An 18,863-nucleotide genomic window follows, 5' to 3' on the forward strand; every position below is an offset into this window, starting at 1 on the left:
AATAAAAACAATTAAGACAAATATATTGATTTAAATTCAACAATTATGACAGGAAGCCTCAGTGTAAATGAGGGTCAGTATGCCATCCACCCCACAAGGTGGCACTGTTTCTGTTCTGTTTAACCCCTAAACGGAAGTTAGCCCAACGGAAAAAAAGTTGAAAGAAAATGCTTTCCTGTTTCTTTCACTGACAACAGCTGTTGTCTTCTTTTAACACCAGCGCTATATTTACGGATTGTTAATACTTTTAAAATAATTTTAGTTACGACCAGTGCAAGTGACGAAAGTCTGTTTCAACCTCAGAGCGCGCCAATCACTCTGCCTCGGTTGGCTATGTTGACATGTTAAGCTAAGTGAGGCTCATTTCGCTGTTTTTTTATGTATTCATTCTTTTATTCAATATTTTTTTGGGGGACGTATGACCTTAAATGGAGGAGCACATGGAAAATATTGATGGCAAGGACGTGAACGTCAAGACGGCAAATAGAGACGACGACGAGCAGGTTTGTAATGTCCGCCAATTTTATCGCGTTTAAGGCAATGTTCACACAACGAGGTGTATGTCGATGCTTGTTCATTTAAAGTATAAACAATACTACAGTTGTAGGGGAGAAAAAAAGACACTTACGAGACAAGATAATTAAATCAAGATAACTGAAAATTCAAGCCTTGGACTTTTGAACCCAATCCTGTTGCTGTGCTTTTGCCGCAGTCAAAAAAAAAAGACAAACACGACAGGTTCTTTGCGTCTCAATGAAGATTTATAGATGAAAGGTGACCGAACATTTTGCAGGGGTCTCTGAATTGAAACAAGAAAAAAGGATTTTGTGTGTGGTACTTGGAGTCATTGTAATACAATAACAAAAAGCCACAATGGCAGCATACCCAATTCGGACACATATTTAAAGTACAGTTAGACATGAATGCAAAAGTGCAGTAATATTGATCAACAAAAAAAAAAAACTTCATTCAAAGTGTCTCTATGAAATTACTCGTAGGCTTTTTAAAAGTATGATGTAATTATTCGTCAGATGAAGCCCAGCAGCACCATGTGTCCCAAAGAAGGAGAAACTCCTCAGGCGTCCAACAGCGACTTCAGCCACCCCGTGTACAAGGAGATCGCCTTGGCCAACGGTCACATCAACCGCATGTCCAAGGAGGAGTTGCGTCTCAAGCTGTCTCAGCTCAAGCTGGACACAAGGTAGGACCAGGCGCCCGGCGACGTCTCCGCATGGGAAGTGGCACTCACGTCACTTTGGTGTTTTGTTGGCAAAGGGGCGTGAAGGACGTGATGAAGAAGCGACTGAAGAGCCACTACAAGAAGCAGAAGCTGACGCAGTCAGCGGCCGACTCCGGGCCGCCAGACCTCTTCTACGACTACATCTGTGTGGTGGACTTTGAGGCCACGTGCGAGGAGGACAACCCACCAGACTTCCTGCATGAAATCATCGAATTCCCAATGGTGCTCATCAGCACGCACACCTTGGAGATTGTAAGAGGAATGCCCAAAAAAAACTACCAACTTTTCTCTCATTGTCTAATCACTTATTTTTATTTCCTCAGGTGGGAACGTTTCAGGAATACGTTAAACCTGAATTGTACCCAACGCTCTCAGATTTTTGTGTGAAGCTCACGGGAATTACGCAGGTCGGTTTTATTTCCCCTTGTGATCTCCTCAGGCTGTCAGCTGTAGTCTTGAATTTAATTTTCAGAAATGCACAATTCTTTCATCTGAATTTCAAAGCTTTGAGTGTAGAGTTCAATTCAAGTCAAAACATTGTGACATAATACTGAGTGGGCATTTTTAGGGAAAAAAAGGGGCTCTTCATTTATTTTTATTTTTTTCTTCAAATTGTCCTTACAAGGTCTTAAAATTGGGTTTGTTAAGTCTACAGATACCGTGTACGTCCTTCAACATCATGGTTCACTGCGGTTCTTTTTACAGATTTCAGCTTCGGTTGAGTTAAAGAGTAAATTGTGTTTTTATGCACCAGGACAAGGTGGACGCGGCCAAGCCGTTCCCGGCCGTCCTGAAGCGAGTTGTGAAGTGGCTTGAGGAGAGGGAGTTGGGCACAAAGTACAAATATACGTTCCTCACGGATGGGTAGGTGTCACTCTTTTGTTCTCATTTCAGCAAAGCTTGGTGAAATCCCACATCTTTTTCCCCGCCTTGTGCAGGGCGTGGGACATGAGCAAGTTCCTCAACATCCAGTGTCGCATCAGCCAGATCCGATACCCGCGGTTTGCCAGGAAGTGGATCAACATCCGCAAGTCTTACGGCAACTTCTACAAGGTTTGGATTTTGCATTCATGACTGTTAATAATAGTGCACAAATAGGGAGCTTTTTAAAATGAATGCAAACATGTCGCAAATCACATCCCAAATTGACTTCTAAAACGTGAAAAAGAAATGGTGAAATGAATTCACTGATATAGATATCTTCCATTTTTAAAATCTAAAATTTCAATAGTTATATGGAGGTCGCTTCAGTTAATGACTTTTTGGGGGGAGGAACAAAACTCTATATATTCACCACAGATCAATTAAAAAGCCCTTTCTGGCTCACTAATAATAATTAAAAAATATATAGACATGTAAAAAAAAAAAAGACTGTTCCATCCTCTTTTTGGGTGGGACAGCAAAATGAAAAAAGTAAAATACTATACACCGGAAAATCGGTTTTGTAGCATGTAGCTTCCTTCATTAAACTAACCACTTAAAATCTTTGCGTTGCGTCGAACGGCCAGCAGAGGGAGACACGCGCATGAGAAAACGTTTTGACTTGATTTTATGTCCCCCCAGCCAATATTTTCCCTCACAGTAATTCAAAAAGCAGGGTCCCGTCCTTCCCACTCCTATATTTCTGGAATCCGAAGGCGCGGCTCCTCTAGGTACTTTTGACAGGAAGCCAGTAACTCGCTGTGTGCCCTGCCAAAAGGTGCCGCGCACGCAGACCAAGCTGAGCACCATGCTGGACAAGCTAGGCCTGCAGTATGAAGGCCGCCCCCATTCGGGCCTGGACGACTCGCGCAACATTGCCCGCGTCGCGCTGCGCATGCTGCAGGACGGCTGCCAGCTGCGCGTCAACGAGCACTTGCACGACGGCCAGCTGGTCTCCGTCCCCAGCTGGGCTCCCATGGACGGAGCCCCGCCTCCTCGCTGGCCGGGCACCCGCAATAAGGGGACGCACGTCCACGTTGCCAAGAGTGAGGGGTCTTTTTCCCCCCCTTCCTTAATGCCATCTTGACGCTTCCGGGATCACACGCCGGCACAACACCAGCACAGAGTGAGTCCACATGTGATGCTTCTACATGTCCATTAAAGGCAGTTAATTTGTTCAGAATGTGAGAAGTAAACACTGTTGCTGTTGGGTTTTTTGTAAGATCTCTTTCAACAGGAATAAACACTGCTGCTAAAGTGGCTGTGGGTCAAACTTTATTTAAAAAAAAAATCCCAATAATTGATTAAACAAATGCTTCAATGGTTTTATTTTGGGAATAAAAAGTTACATTTTATTTTCCTTGTACAGGAAAGAAATGTTTTTGGTTAAGTATGATTCCACACACTAATTCCAAGAGACTTGAAACATATTTTGTCAATAAGTTTCTGAATACTATGCCTCTTAATCCATTCAGTCAAAAACTCGTATGGTGACACAAAAAATGGAGGCATGTTGTGCTTTTGTGTTGAAATTTCAGGAAGAAGGTAAAATACGCATCTCCAACTGTTGAATATTTCTGTACTTTTTGTTCTCTAACAAGAATCTGAACAGCAAAATTCACAAAGCCCGGTATCCCGAATTCTTGATGAGTAGGCTCTGCTCATTTGTTCCTACTTTGGCTTAGTGGCACAGAGGTCCGTTAGGTGTCTAGTGGTTTTGGTCACAACTCGCACGATTGACTGCAGAAGAGTCAACATGGCGACTAAAGCTGCCTCATTGGTCATGTCACATGTCTGCTTTCAGAGGAGCCTCGCTCCTTTTTTTCACAGGCAGGTGCTGTAGAGCATCACCTTGTGGCTGATGTCATCCAAGATGCGGCGGGCGGTCTCCTCCAGCTCGGCCAGCTCTGCTGCTTTCGCCTCAATGGTTCTCTGGTGGTCCTCGTAGGAGCTCTCCAGCTCTGAGAGAGCAGAATGACGATTTGTGGCTTTGTAACCATGAGCCGTGTGCCTCCAAACCTACCTTGTAGTCTCTTGAGTTTGCCGCTGCTCTGAGCCAGAAGCTCCCTGGCCTCCTGCTGCAGTTCGTCTGCTCGTCTCCTCGCCTGCAGCACCGACTCCCCCTTGTCCTCCACCAGGTCCTCCACCTCCTCCAGTTTGTCCTTCACCTCCGTGTCAAACTCCTTTTCAGCCACGGATGAAGGGTCACACACTGACGAGGCTGATTCAAGTCAAAGGGTGTGTTTGCGCGCCACCTGCTGGGCCTCGTCGGCCTCCTCCTTGGCACGTTCGCTGATCCAGTCGGCCGTCTCCGCCATGCTGTTGACCTCGAGCCCGGTCTGCCGTAGGAGGCCCACCTCGCGCTCCAGCTGCAGCAGCAGGCCCGTGGTGTTTCCAAGACGCTGCTCCGACGACGCCGTCTCTGAGTCCACCTGCAAAACACCGCTGTATGTCACGCGGAAACACGCGGCCGCCACGCGCTTGCAGAGATCACGCTCACGGAAAGGAGCAAGTCCAGAGTTCCCTTGGTGTTGCTCTGGGCCAGTTGGATGGCATCCACGGCAAGGCTCTGAGCACGCTCGGTCTCGTCCAGAGCCGTCTTCAGCGCTTGTGACCGCTCCGTCAAGTCTGATGCGTCCTGACTGATGGACAGACAAGAGCAGCAGCTCCCGCTTAATCGACTGGGGATGCCCGTCTCATCTTCGGTGAACCGCTTTTCTTACTTGGCGGCCTCGGCCTGCTTCAACAGCTCCTTCGCAGCTTTCATGTCGTCGGCACTCTGGATGAGAATGTTTTCCACGTTGGTCAGAGCCTTGACCTTCTCCTTGATTTCCCTGGTCAGCTCCTGCAGCTTCTCCGTCGACGTGGGCATATCTAGGGCTAGGACCTCGTTGGCCACTGCCTCGATGACGGATGCATTGGCCTTGTCGTCTGCGCAGTTAATGACGTGTCTCAGAGATGTTGGGGGGGGGGGGGTTGAGGGGGCAGGGAGCAGCCATACTCACTCATGAGCAGGTCTCGTATGTCTTTGATGAGGCGGCGCAGTTGCTCGTTGCTCTGCTCCACCCGCTCTTTGCTCTGGTTGGATTTGACCAGCACCCGTTGAGCGTTCACCTTGGCCTCCCTTGCTCGATTGCTGGCCTCCCACACCTGAAACCAAACTTTGTCTTTCCCAACGTCCGCCCCAAAAATGGAAGTACTGCTGACCCGTCCACTCACCATCCTGGAGAGCTTGTCCACCTCCTGCACGGCTGCCAGGATTTCCACATCGAGCTCCTTGGCTGACTTGAGAGCGGTTTGGGTGATCGCGACGAGGCCTTGACATCCTTCGCCGCCACACCGGGCGACACCGTCCTTATCCGCGCAGCCCAATCCGCCACAAGCGGAGCCGGCGCACTCGTCGCCATCGGCCGCGGCGCCGCACATCTGCCGAAGAGATGAATGAGCACCTTGTCCCTTGAGAGTCGCTTTGTGAGAATTTCACCTTCTTGCTGAGATTTGACAGATCCAGTTTCTCCAGCTCGTTCTTGAGCTTGTCCATCTTCTGTGTGTTTCGCTGATGCTTGCGATCAAACTCCTTCCGGCTGCCGTTCAGCTTCTCCTCAGTCACCGTACGAAGTACCGCCGACTGCTCCACGGTGTTCCCAGGATCACCGGTGGAGGCATTGACTCGGATTTCCGCTATGAGCGACTCTTGGTTTGCCTCTGTGATGGTGTCCATGGCCCCTAAATGAATAAATCAATCCCAGGAGCACGTCAGGTTGTTGTGCTGAAAAGTTTAAATGTTGAAGTGAGTTGAATTGTCACCCTGAAAGTTGGCGTTCTTGGCATCATACACCTTCTGCCTGAGCTCCTGGACACGGCGCTCCAAGCGGTTTGCCCGGTCCGTCAGCTCGTCCAAGTTAGCGTCGCTGGCGCTGACCTCACTCTGGAGGACGTTCAAGGTCTCCTCTGTTGTGTTAACCTTTCCGTCCACGTAGGACATAACGCCACTGAGGAGGAGAGTCCAATGAAAAGTGCTCGAGAAATCATTGAATGAAGGGACAGGATGTGCAGCCTTTGTGGACTTACGTGATCTGGTGCATCAGGTCCTGGATCTCCTCCAGCTTCACCGCTGCAGGGTTACTCTGCACAATCTCCATGACGGTCTTGACGTTGGTCTCCAGGCTGGTCACTAAGTCTTGGTACGGTGCCGTCACGCCGCTGGTCTGCAGTTCTGTCACCTTTGCCTCCAATCGCCGCGTTTGGTTCGTCAGCTCTTCGACCACCCGGTCCCACGTGGCGAAGCACTGGTGACAAGGCTGGCAGTCGGGAAAGTCCCCCTGGTAGCCCCTGGCGCATTTGTCGCACCGTGGGCCCGACACGCTCGCCACGCATGTGCAGTGTCCGCTCGCCCGATCACACTGCTCGCTGGAAATCCCACGGAGGTCGCAGTCGCAAGCTGCAAAAAAAGGGGGACCCGCATACTAAAGGCCTCAGTCATGTCGACATCTCCTCGGGGAAGAGAATCGGCTTTCATCTTTTCCTGTCCTGTAAATAAAACACTCATCCTGACTTTAACTTCCCCCACAAGCCTGCACGAGAAGTCAGACTGCTCTTATTTTCCAGATGTAGGGCGCTTTAAGGTGGAATCGCTTTGGAACGTGTGTGGACGCTTCGACTTAAAGGATGACTACTCCCACTCAACAATCTGTATACTCAGTACCAACCAGCGGTCCCGCCTCAGAGATTTAACAGCTTGGATAAACCTATAAGTGGGAATCGTGAAGGATTCTTGGGTCCCGTGAGTGCTACTGGGACGAAGAAGAAAAAAAACAAAACAGAGAAGCCTGGGATTTCTTGAACATCTGGTTCTCATGAGCAGAGAACACAAGGTCATTCCCGGAGCCAGCAGCCGTTTTGAGTGTCTGTTGTCTCATGATACCATTTTGCTCCACAAGGGCTGATGGTTAGAATGGCTTTGAAAAGAGACGAAATAGGATGCAGTCGCCGCATGGGGGCACAACATTGTTCTACTTGGTCATCAAACGATATGGAGGGCCTGCCCTTCTTTCAGCTTTAATTTACCATACCGTGACACTTGACTTCTGGATCCCCCCAGAAGAGCTCCCTGCATTCCCGACACGTCCTGCCACCGAAACCCGGTTTACACGAGCACCGTCCCGTCACCTAGAAGCCAAAGAAAACACTTTTACTTTTTCAAACAAAAGTGCCGTGTCTTTGGATCAAGATGCACAATGGACCTTTGTACTTCTATTGTCCCTTTGCAGAACTTCCTTCCTCTGATGGCGTGGAGCCAGGACCAAAAAAAAAAAAAGATACTTTGTGTCTGTGCTGGCTTTGGGTGGCTGTGTTGTTTGTGTGTGTGCGTGTGTGTCTGAGCAGAAAATCGAATCATACTGCAAAAGCGAGAGCAGCAATTCCCAACCAGCTGGACCCGGAACATGAGAACATTTCACAGGCACCCGCCCCCGCTTCTGATGACGTAGGTCACTTTGCTGTCATTGAGAATTCAAAGGATGTTCATGCTACCGGGACTCACCTCATCACAGGAGGAGCCAAAGGAGTGGACCGGGTCACAGTCACAGTGCTGGCAGCCCGCTCCGCTCGCCATGTTCCAAGTGTCCTGCGCGCAGCGCTCGCAGTTCTGGCCGACCACGTTGGGCAGGCAGGCGCATTGGCCGCTGTGCTGGTCACACTGGCACTCGTCTGCCGATGAACACGCATGTGGCGCCGTGCCCGCTGGCTGGCACATGCACTCTGCAAGACAACCAATCAAGCTTATTAAGAATTTGTGGGATGACCCCTCCAGCATCCACCTAAAAAGCATCGCACTTTTTGCAACAAACATGTCTCCACTCACTTCTGCAACTTTGAGTGGCGGCATTGCCATAGTAACCGGTAGTGCAGTGCTGGCAGGCATAGCCATCCGTGTGGTACAGACACGTGAGACACGAGCCTGTCCGAGCGTCGCAGGATCCCGGGTCTTCCATGTTGATGTTGCCGTTGCACTGGCACGCCAAGCAACGCCCGCCGGGCACCAGCGGGTTGCCGAAGTGACCTGGGGCACACTCGTCACACCTGGCACCTAAAGGAAGCGGTCCGAGAAAATGGGAAAAAAAGAAGCTTTCAGGCAGGATTGAATGACAGAGTCGCTTTCATACCTGCACCAAAGACAAATCCAATTGTCAAGTTTTGCTGCGTGCGTTGTACCTTTATAGCCGGGGCTACACACGCACACCAGCTGGTTAGTGTCGGCCTCCGTGTAGCAGCTGTCGGCAAACTGACGTGCGCTCTGCGGGCCGTCGGGGCACAAACATGGTCGACAGTGGCTGCCGGAGCCCAACTCTGGGTCACCATGGTAACCATTCAGACATCTGTGAGGTTGAAGCGACAATGACGCGATTGAGGAAGTATGCGGAAATTCCCCCTCCCTCGTACCTCTCACAGTAGTGTCCGGTGGTTAAGTCTCGGCAGCCTTGGCACTCTCCGGTCTCGGGGTGGCACGCTTCACTGTGGCCGTTGCATTGACATGGTCGACAATGAGGAAACCCCCAAAATCCTGGCAGGCAATGGGCACACTGGCGCCCCGCGGCCCCGGGAACACAGTTGCACTGCCCGGTCGATTCGTGGCAAAGGGCGCCAATTGACCCTCGAGGATCACATTCGCAGACTGGGCCAAGAAATTGAAGTCTGACTACGTCTGGAAGCGAACGGGGAGAAGCACCTCCGCAACTTCTGCCAAACACTTACGTCTGCATCCGGCGGGGCTGAAGAGGAAGGTGGCGGGGGCACAGTGGTCACAGTTCCTGCCGACCACTTTGGGTCGACAGTGACACTGGCCTCCGCTGGCCTCGCACACAGCGCTGACAGAACCTTGCGGGTCACACTGGCACGCTGGGAAAAGAAAACAAACGTGACCGTGAGATGTCCGGGGCGTAGATGATTCTGTCATTACAGAGGACACGGTTCACTTTGTTTTCAAAGAAACGTACGCATGGCTCCTTTGTGCAGCAGTGCAGAAACGCTGAAAATGTAGTCGCTGCAGATGTCTGTCATCGGGCTCTTGACCACGCTCTGGCTGCTCTCCAGGCAGCGGTAGCGTTGGAACGTAACCCAGGCTGCTTCACCCTCTGTGCCCAAGAATACTTCCAGCTCCCGGACCCGGGGCATCAACACCAGCTGCAAAGAAGAAGAGGAACGGGGGGTGGGAGGGCATACTAATCATGTCTCAAGGATGCACGGCTGATGTCTGACGGAAACGTACTGAATCGATGAGGGTATAAGGGCTGTGCATGTCGCTGTAGGACGAGTAGAGCGGCAGGCCGATGTGGACTGTGTAGTTCTGTCCCTTCTCAAAACACACGGGGGTGGGCAGTAACACGTGTCTGCAGGAAGCAGGGATGATACGGTGAGAAGGAGGATCATCCTGCATTTGTGGTGCACGCTTCGGTTGCCTGACCTTGAACCGGGTGGCAGAGAGACGTATTGCTCATCTCCATCACTGGCGGAACCACTGCAGTAGGCGGAGTAGTTGGGAGGGTTGAAGACGGGGCGCTGGACTCTGATGTCAACCTGCTCCCACTGCTCCGGAAGCTATTGCCGAGCACCAGATCTTGGTCACTCTCGATGATTAAGAGCCTCAAAGTCAGTCGAAACAAAGCGAAGAAGCTAACCTGTGGCTCGTAGCGGATGAGCACATCGTAGTCCATGGAGTCTGGGATGTTGTCGATGTTAAACTCTAAATAGGCTCCCTCTGGTACATTAACGAATCCCATTCCAGTCCACGTGGGGCTACGATCCAGAGGGTATGGTCGCTGAACCACTGCCACTCCCTATCATACGGGCACTCGTTTTTGAAAAATCATCTTCTCCGGAACAGGAGATCGGTGGTGTGTTGGTGTGCTCACAGGTCCGTGTTGGGCGTCCTCAGCCTCATAGGTGTAGTGGTCCAGAGCCGTGAAGTAGAAGCCGGACTCAAGTTGGTTGCAGCGCCTGCCGAAAATGTGCTCCCTGCATTGGCACTGTCCAGACACCGGGTCGCAGCTGTGGAATGGCACAATCAGGGATTTTTATTTGATTCTTATTGTGGTTGTTTTGTACAACCGTAATTGATGAGAGGACATACTCATTGTTGAGAGCCCCTCCCTTGTCGCAGTCACATGGTCTACATCCATCCATGTCATTGGACAGACCCCAGTGTTGCGGCTGTGGTAGAGCGCATGTTGGTCAGGATACGACTGAGCTCTAGACCTGCACAAACTCAGGCTTCCTACCAGACACTGGTCGCATTCGTGGCCGCTGACCAGACGCTTGCAGAAGCACCTTCCTGACTCCGAGTCACAGGAGTTGCTTCCCGGCAGCGTTCCCAGTGGACTGCAGGCACAAGCTGCCAAAGCGCACAACGCAAAAATTCTGTAAGGCTATTGCGGTTGTGTAGATGCGTGGTAAGAACATGAGAGTGGGACTAGAATTTTAAAACTTGAGCTATGGAAAGTACACTCTCGTCTTCAGTTGTCTTCCTCTTAGCAAGAAATTTTGGACGCATCTAACTTTGTGGGAGCAGTGTTTTTTTTTTTTCTATGTCCGAGAGTTCTTAATTCTTACTTGAGTCCATACTGTGATTTGGTGTTCTTACCCAGGCATCCTTGCGGGCCTTTTCCCAATCCATAGTGACCGTGTTTGCAGTGGTCGCAGCGCATCCCCTCAACGTGGTCTTTGCAGCGACACTGGCCCGAGATGAGTCCGGCGCCCACGTCGGTCCTGGCATCGCAAAGCCCCCCTTGCAGGGATCCCACCGGGTCACAGTTACAAGCTGTGGAGAAGATTCTCATGAGAGACGACTTCAAGAAGGGAGCGGCGATGTTACGCCGCGCGTGGGACTTGTTCATAACATACGCTCGCAGACGTTGGGGTCCCGCAGGTCTCGGTTGGGGTGCTGATAGAAGAAGGGAGCACACTGCTCGCACTGGCGACCCACCGTGTTGTGCTGACAGTGGTCGCACACGCCGCCGCTGACGTTACCCGTGGTCATGTAGACGGCCATGTCGAAGTGGCAGGAACCCGAGTGCTGGTTGCACTCGCACCCTGGAGAGGAGACGGCGGCGATGTTCAGCTCTTTGTGTTCTTTTAGGAACGTGGAAAGGTTATTAGAGGGAGTCGCAAGTCTTACTCTTGCAAGCGTGTGCGTTGCGGCCTTCGGCGGGCCTCCAGGGGAGATCGTGATGGAAGGCCTTGCATCGCTCGCAGTTCAGGCCCTCTGTGTTGTGGTTGCACACGCACCGCCCGTGAACCTACACAACGCGCTCATCAGAAGGACGTCCTTGTTGCGGACGCAGGCGAACCACGCGTGTCGCCCACCATTCCCTCGGCTCCCGTCGGTGCTCCGTCGATGGGGGCGCACTCGGAGGCGTGTCCGTAGCAGAAGCAGTTGCCACGGACGACCATGTCGTAGAGCGCGTAGTAGTACTTCTCTGTCACCTCCTTGCGCGTGTCCAGTAGGTTGTCTCCCAGCGTGTGCAGCTTCAGGAAGTTAACACGCAGGTTGGTGATCTTCAACATGTCTGCGGAGCAAAGGACATGACATGAAAGCCTTTTGGAGGGGGCCTTCATGGCCAAATGGCGAGGAGCACCACCTGGCACCCTCCGAATCCCGATTCAAGTTATCGACCAGCGGGAAAATATGTCAATAAGTTTGTCAGCACCGGAGAGGATGCAGCGATCGACCAGCTACCCCAAACAGGCCCTCACTCCTTGAGCCGGGCACCATACCCTTGGGTGCCAAGTCGCCCCCTCCTCCTCCAGTGCGTGCCACTAACAGCGTGATGGTTCATCCCCCTTATGTCTGTGTGATATTTTTTTTTTAACGCACTTGCTGTGGACAAAGATTGTTTTGAGTGAGGGGAAAAGTCTTGTGTACATGGCCATATCCTCCTCCACGTGCGAAATTCCCTCCCGGTGTTTTCTTCCCGTCTGACCTCATTTCCCAGACTTCATTTTGCTGGAATTTTCCAAGCTTCCCTTCCTGGTGGGGTTAAAAGGAAGTGCCCTGCTCGCCAGTGGGGTCAGCGGTCAAGTGAGATGGAAGGATCTCAAGAGCATCTTACTCTGAATCCTCAAGCTGTATGGGTCCTCGATCTCAAAGGCGGGCTCCAGCACCCGGAAGATCACCTGGGAAACGGTGAGGAAACGTCCATTTGATTCCTTCAGTGACTCTGCGTGTTTATTGTTTGTTGTGGTTTCAGGAAACGGACCTCTCCCTCGGTGGAGGGTTCGATGTCTGAGTAGTGCGAGTCGCAGATGATGTCGTCCACCTTCACCATGGGCCCCGGGGACACGCCGGGAAATGCCGTCCGGCAATCGTAGGCAAAGTAGCGGTACACCTGCCACGTCTTCCCAAAGTCCATCGAACGCTCGATCACCATGGCGGCCGGCCGGAACGTCTGAAGGTAAGCGACAAAGCCGCAGAAGTTCACGCACGTCATCAACGCGTCGGAATGTCGGCTGATGTCACGGGCAGCGTCAGTCCAGCTGGCCGCCATCACCCTGACGAAATGATCCGCCTTCCTCTCTTCCCACCGCTCATTCACATTCCTTCGCCACAGTTGGCCCCCGCCGGCTGTATCTCACGGGACCTTTTCCACCATTCACTTAAACGTGTGTGAGAAGCGGCACCTTAAAAGTCATGATGAGGTGGGTGAAATGGAACTCTGCCTCCAGGTCCAGCTTGATGGTCACATTCTCCACACCTGCACACAGGACACCAACAATAACACTTTCTGCGCCGCAGCGTCGACACACAGCTGGCACTTCTACGTGAATTGTAGATACAAAAAAAAAAGTCATGAAATGTTGCAATTTATTTATTTTTTAAGTGGGTTTGCTGGGCTTATCGAGGTGCCCATGATGCATAACTATACAGGATATGATCAATACTCAAATATCGACATTATTAATGAACAAATAGATCATAGGAGGAGAAAGGCAAAAAGGAGCGAGAGAGCTGGTGCGCTACAACATCCACAGACGCACGCACAACGCAGTAGTGCGAGTAATGTTGGACCGGTCGCTACGAGGGAATTAGGAAATCCCAAACGAAACTGCGCCGCATCTGCAGCTTCCTGCTGCTTCGCAGCCATCTGCCGCGCTGGCTGCTGGTCATTCCCACCACTCCCTCCCAAAAAAAGCAGATGACGGGATTCCTGCTTTAGACACACTCAAAACACGCAGGGTTCATCCCGCATCTGTTCCCATAAATTAGCGGTCCATTAATAAGCCCGTTCATGCGTGAACATGGTGACGGAACACAACGATTCGATGGATTGAGCACCTGTCACGTTTCCACACTGTTCAGTGCGATGGCTTCTTCACGAGATGAAGATCTTCCATGTTGTCAAAGGGGGCTCATGTGTCTCATTAGCACCCTTCCTAATGTGTACTTTGATACGCATGCACACCTGTTTCTCGCCCGCACGCCCCACCCCAAAACTGCGATCCGGCCGTCTTCTCATTAGTCGGCTTCTCACGGGAACGTCGCGGCCTCCTCGGACTCACCGTTTTGCGACTGCCACCACGTCTTGAGGCGGTTGGGGGCAAAGGTGGTGACCACGTTCTCGATGGTGTGGCTCAGCGTGTTGACGTCCTCGTCGTACGGGTCCCTGGAGTCGCACGGGAAGCAGTTGGTCTCCTCCTGATGGCGAAACCATGCCATGAGAGACCTCTGATGTGAATTTGCTCGATGGCACTAGCCTGACATTTAATGAGGCAACATATACCAAGTAATACATGGGTTTGCTACACATTCTGCCTTCTCGCGCAAGAGTGTTTTGTCACAGCGCATCGCTGGCATAGATGGATTAGCAAGGACACATTGGTGGGGGGAAAATATGTGATCGATTCCGAAGCACAAATTGGATCATTTTGCTTTGGAATCACTGCACTCGAGTGCATCTCATCTTAGTTCTGAAAGCGCTCGATGGGCAAATTGCAGCGAGCATGGCGCTTCCGACACGTGTGCGGCAGCCATATTGGGAAGGCACAAGTGTGTGACCTCTGGTAAACGTTTCACAATTCCTCCTAAACACAGCTGCAGCGCATCGGGGCCGCCGAACATCAACAAAGTAAATGAACGACGTTTACCGCGTCACGTCAGCCTGGTCTGTGTCTGTGCTCCAATGTCCACGCATGAGGCCTCACTCGTGCGTTTATAGTTGTGTTGAAAAGTGAGAAGAGTTCCCAAATTCTCTCTGCTCTCATTTTAGCGCGCATTCTTGAAGACGCTGCTCTTGCCGAAGCACAAAGACAGCCCATAGTGTGTGTCTGTGCGTGCGACTCCAAAAGGACACCTTTCACACCAAGCGACCAGTCGCTGCCGCCGCTTCGACGGATACAGGCCAACATTTGTGCCGCCACATAAAGCTTTTTATTGTCGACGCGCGAATGTCTGCACTCCCACTCGTCACCACGGCCAGTTGGCACTGAGCGCATGCGCCCACGTACGCATTGTGATCCACACCAAACTTACAAATATGTTTCATGAATTAAAAATGTCAACGATTTTATACTTCATAAAAACATCGCGTAATAACATGACTCAATACAATGACTTACACAGAAGCAGTGTTTTTTCTCACACTTGGACATTTCATTGAATGACCATTGGGCTGCTACCAAATATGTACTTGATTATATTACTGCAACATCTCCAGGAAGTGCGCAAATCATAAATCAACCTCCTACACAAATTTCTCAGCCTCAGGATTCTCTTCGGAGTTTTATGAGGTTTCAGTGTCCCGACACAGTTACAAGCAGTCAGGATGCATTTACTGAGCGCGTCTCCCATTTTCGTGCAAATCTTCTCACCTCCAGGTGTCCCACGATGCAGAAGGTTTCGCCTCCACGCAGGCCGCACGTGGACGAGGCGTTGAGCTTGTGGGCGCGTCCGATCAGCAGATCCCCCGTGGCCGGGTAGCAGCTGCCTTCCGTGCACACATCCGCCAACTCGGGGAACTGCGTCCAGGCAGGAGACCACAGCACCGCTGAGAGCAGAAGAGAGGACCACATCATCATCATCATCACACACACGTCCAGCTCACTCGGTATTAAACCTAAGCTCTCGGCTACTGTCAAGACAGGCAAAGTGAGTAATAGCTGGCATGTGGCTTCCATTAAGAGCCATGTTGTTGTTTCCTTTTTTGGCAACGATGAACAAAACATGACATTTCCCTCACAGACCTTCCACTATTCATTAAACTCACCAAAAGTAGTCGAAATAAGGATGAGCAGCGACATGTCGGAGCCCTCACAGCCTGTCCGGAGTCTTGATGGCTCCTGTCTATGTGTGTGTCTCTCTCTCTCTCTCTCTTTCTAGAAGTTTGTGCGTGTGTGAGAACAGAAGAAATTCTGAGGCGTGGGAGTTTTCCTTGGAGGAGTCCGTATCCCACTACCAACAGCTCCTCCCAAATGTCAGTGGTGCGCCTCCTGTTGGTCAAAATGTGTTTAAATTGGAAAAACTGTTACATATATATACACACACACACACATTAATTTATTTGTTCTGTCATATCTATCGAACAAGCTGTAAGAAGGGTGACACATTTTTAAATACTGTAAAATTAAAAAGAGCAATCGGTTTTGAAATGTATTTGATTTATTTATAAAACATAGTTTTTTCAGCCCAATTAATGTATCAAAGTATGAGCTATGAATATATTTTCAGTAATATTTTGTATTAAGTTGACTGCGTAAGCGCGTGAAAGCGGATCTTTGTTTCCCGAGCTCCCGGTTTCCGGTCGAGGGGGACTTCTTTCGCTGACGGACCCGGAAGTTTTGTGAGGTTAACTCGGTAAGTTTCGAACTTGGACATGTTTTCAATACGCATTGTGTTCCACACATGTTTATAGCCGGTTGAGTGAATGTCATGCCGCACTATTATGAAGACGTAACAAAGGTGGACAAAGACGTACATTTTGAAACTTGTTTTTGTTCAATGGCGGGAGACTGCGGATACCACGTACATGTGATGGGACTGAAAGCTCAATGTGCAATTGACCACCTTAAACAATGACCTGTTTTATTTGGGGGTGGGGAAAGCTCGTCGCTATAACATTTAGGTATTTTACACCTTTTCCATTTGCAGGTTTTCACTACAACATTCACTTTTGGGAAACCTCGAGAACATGTGGAGAAGAGGTTCAGCACAGGTGGGGCGGCAAACTAAAGATGTTTCCAAAAGAGATGTATATTATGAAGGATTGTCGTGCTATCACCAACCATCGACTTCCCGATACCGGGTGTCCAATTACACATTGAGTTACATTAAAATTGTCGCTGATTTCAAATGTCGAAACTGGAAAGTGAGAAAAATAATATTAAGAGTCGATGTGCTAAATCTCCGTGCTTTTCCAGGTGTTCAGGCAGCTGATTCGAAACAGCACCACTGACTCCAGCCTCATCCTGGAGAGATGTGAGTGGACGTCATCCATTCATTTCTCAACTCAATTTCATTTGTAACCTATTTTTAGAACAACAAAGTGCCGTATATGAGGTCAAAAACCGCTAAAAGAATGCTGAGTCAAGAGCCAAAGAATAAATATATGTATTAAGATGAGGTTTTCAAATGGACAGAGGAGGAGATCATTGCTAAGAAAGGGAGCTGCAACGGACAAGTTGCAATCCCTTCTGAGACCTCCGCTTAGTCCTTGACACCTCCAGTAGTGTCTGGTCCGCTGACCTGAGGCTCCGGGTGGGTGTGTCGGGGTGAAGGAGCTCAGATCGGTAAAGTGGGGCAAAACCATTTTAAGATTAACAAATAAAAGAATCATAATATGAACAGGGAGTTATTGAAACAATGTCCGAGTTATGTGTTCCCTCTTACAAGCACCAGTTCGGAGGCAAGCAGCAACATTGTGGAGATGCTTAAGGGAGGACTGGCTGACTCTAAAATGAAGGGTGTTTCTGTCTAAAAGCACCTGTAACTCATCAGAGTCCACTGTTTCTTCTTTGCCTGGCAGCAATAAATCGTGTCCAGTTGTTAGGCCGAGTGGGCCAGGAGCCCGTGATGAGACAAGTGGACGGCCGCAACCCCGTCACCATCTTCTCCCTGGCCACCAATGAAATGTGGCGCTCCGGGGAAGGCGAGACCAGCTCGTCGGGTAACCAAGCCAGTGCTGCTACTTGACATCACACATGGCTAGAGATTGCACACACTCGCTTCTAAATGGCCAGAAATCCTTAAAAAAAAAAAAAACGTTCTAGTTGTAATATGTCCCTTTCACCTTTGCCCTTGGTTAACTGCAAGTCTACAATCTCTCCTATAGAAGGTGCTGGTGGACAGGCTAAATGTGTAATTCAAGTTTTGTAGTCTTACAACCTGACTTGGCCTCTTATTTACATCCAATGGAAACAGAAAAATCCATCCGTATATTTTTCTAACTCTATATGTTAGTTCAAGGTAGTTCCCATACTGCTTCACTTATTGTAACAATATTTTCTTCTTCATTTACAGTATATGCTATATAAAAAAAATAGGTTGTCAAAGTGTAAGCACATGCTGTGATTTGTAATATTGAGCCATCAGATGCTCACAGTGGTCACTTTATTGAAGGAGAGGTGTTAGATTTAATCCAATTGTCTTAACCACTTAAATAGTAGAGCAAATCTGGTGTATTTAAAAAAAAATCATGTTACATTTCAATCTTGTTTTGGCTTGCCAGGTGACATCAGCCAAAAGACAACATGGCACCGTGTGTCCATCTTCAAACCCGGTTTGAGGGACGTGGCCTATCAGTACGTCAAGAAAGGGTATGAGCTACTCAGCGGTTGGGAGTGACTGCAAATCAAAAATTCGATTACCCCCCAATTGCATCACGCAGAGCCAGGATTCTTGTGGAGGGGAAGCTGGATTACGGTGAGTATGTGGACAAGAATCAAGTGAGACGCCAGGCCACGACCATCATCGCAGGTTTGGAAAAGCAACGACGAAAGCGAATCCCGCGTGCCCGCATGCTCAGCTAATAAGTTGACCTCTATTTTCTCAGACAACATCATCTTCCTGAGCGACAATGTTCGCGACAGAACATGAAGGCCTCGTTATGCGCACTTGTTTTCTTTTTTTTTCTTTTTTTTTTTTTGGTGTACCCAAAACGACGCGGACGCCGCAGTGACAGACTGTTTTCATACGACGCAATTTGAAGACACACAAAAGGCGTGTTGGACTGTGGCGCATCCTACTTGTGGGGAACATCATCCAGTCGGTACTCCAAATGAATCACACAATTCTTGCATTGATTTTGCAATGTAGTTTGTGTACAAAATGTCCCACGGATGCCGTTTTCCCTCCCAAGTGAGCAGGTAAGGTAAGAGGAGTCCATGTCACATCATATGTAAGGAAAATGACCCATCATTCAGCCTGCTTACAGTGATTTGTCGTAGGCTTAGCCAATTATTATTGAAACATTCAATGCACACATCCGTTTCTGTGTTTCATTCTTAGTCATTTGCAAGTTATTACTCTCTGGTGTGCAGCTGTTGTTTGTGTTGCATTTCCTTCCTTCAAATTTGGTTAGTTTCACTCACTATGAAAAGACTTTGGAAGTCAACATTTTGTGCGTTTATGACCTTATTTCACAATGTCGCCCACATTGACTAAAACAGCATTGAAGTAGCCAAGTGTCAAATAAAGTAGAATTAAAACGTTAATCCA

At 49.6% G+C, this 18,863-nt stretch overlaps 3 protein-coding genes across 7 annotated transcripts; 2 read left to right on the plus strand and 1 right to left on the minus strand.

Moving 5' to 3' along the window:
• Nucleotides 1–117: 117 nt before the first annotated feature.
• On the plus strand, nucleotides 118–12,548 carry eri1 (exoribonuclease 1). 4 transcript variants are annotated; one of them, XM_086103207.1, is made up of 8 exons: nucleotides 118–503; nucleotides 1,032–1,201; nucleotides 1,276–1,492; nucleotides 1,564–1,647; nucleotides 1,995–2,104; nucleotides 2,179–2,293; nucleotides 2,940–3,287; nucleotides 12,406–12,548. In XM_086103207.1, exons 1-7 carry the CDS (start codon nucleotides 429–431, stop codon nucleotides 3,246–3,248), a joined length of 1,080 nt encoding a protein of 359 aa, XP_085959333.1. In that variant the 5' UTR covers nucleotides 118–428; the 3' UTR covers nucleotides 3,249–3,287; nucleotides 12,406–12,548. The 4 variants fall into 4 exon arrangements, with proteins under 4 accessions (XP_085959333.1, XP_085959332.1, XP_085959334.1 ...); XM_086103206.1 differs by lacking the exon at nucleotides 12,406–12,548 and adding an exon at nucleotides 12,151–12,293; XM_086103208.1 differs by lacking the exon at nucleotides 12,406–12,548 and adding an exon at nucleotides 10,835–10,973.
• On the minus strand, nucleotides 3,420–15,539 carry LOC147186414 (laminin subunit beta-1-like). Of its 2 annotated transcripts, XM_086103195.1 has the most exons (33): nucleotides 15,418–15,539; nucleotides 15,023–15,198; nucleotides 13,715–13,850; nucleotides 12,836–12,909; nucleotides 12,415–12,603; nucleotides 12,268–12,331; nucleotides 11,522–11,724; nucleotides 11,334–11,454; nucleotides 11,060–11,248; nucleotides 10,800–10,976; nucleotides 10,438–10,550; nucleotides 10,290–10,369; nucleotides 10,072–10,207; nucleotides 9,838–9,996; nucleotides 9,624–9,757; nucleotides 9,429–9,549; nucleotides 9,157–9,343; nucleotides 8,915–9,058; nucleotides 8,603–8,834; nucleotides 8,375–8,538; nucleotides 8,025–8,249; nucleotides 7,704–7,921; nucleotides 7,234–7,330; nucleotides 6,233–6,602; nucleotides 5,969–6,153; nucleotides 5,646–5,887; nucleotides 5,381–5,587; nucleotides 5,167–5,311; nucleotides 4,885–5,092; nucleotides 4,662–4,803; nucleotides 4,417–4,593; nucleotides 4,185–4,344; nucleotides 3,420–4,122 (listed from the first exon to the last, which is right to left on the minus strand). In XM_086103195.1, exons 1-33 carry the CDS (start codon nucleotides 15,449–15,451, stop codon nucleotides 3,986–3,988), a joined length of 5,346 nt encoding a protein of 1,781 aa, XP_085959321.1. In that variant the 5' UTR covers nucleotides 15,452–15,539; the 3' UTR covers nucleotides 3,420–3,985. The 2 variants fall into 2 exon arrangements, with proteins under 2 accessions (XP_085959321.1, XP_085959320.1); XM_086103194.1 differs by lacking the exon at nucleotides 15,418–15,539 and having other exon boundaries at nucleotides 15,023–15,255.
• A 320-nt stretch (nucleotides 15,540–15,859) lies between these two features.
• ssbp1 (single-stranded DNA binding protein 1) lies at nucleotides 15,860–18,859 on the plus strand. Its single transcript, XM_086103209.1, has 7 exons — nucleotides 15,860–16,004; nucleotides 16,299–16,362; nucleotides 16,568–16,625; nucleotides 17,173–17,313; nucleotides 17,875–17,962; nucleotides 18,034–18,122; nucleotides 18,199–18,859. Exons 2-7 carry the CDS (start codon nucleotides 16,339–16,341, stop codon nucleotides 18,240–18,242), a joined length of 444 nt encoding a protein of 147 aa, XP_085959335.1. The 5' UTR covers nucleotides 15,860–16,004; nucleotides 16,299–16,338; the 3' UTR covers nucleotides 18,243–18,859.
• The last annotated feature ends 4 nt before the right edge of the window (nucleotides 18,860–18,863 follow it).

This window comes from Hippocampus guttulatus, chromosome 22 (genome assembly GCF_054856545.1).
Source record: "Hippocampus guttulatus isolate MCC_2025c chromosome 22, RoL_Hgut_1.0, whole genome shotgun sequence".
NCBI lineage: Eukaryota > Metazoa > Chordata > Actinopteri > Syngnathiformes > Syngnathidae > Hippocampus > Hippocampus guttulatus.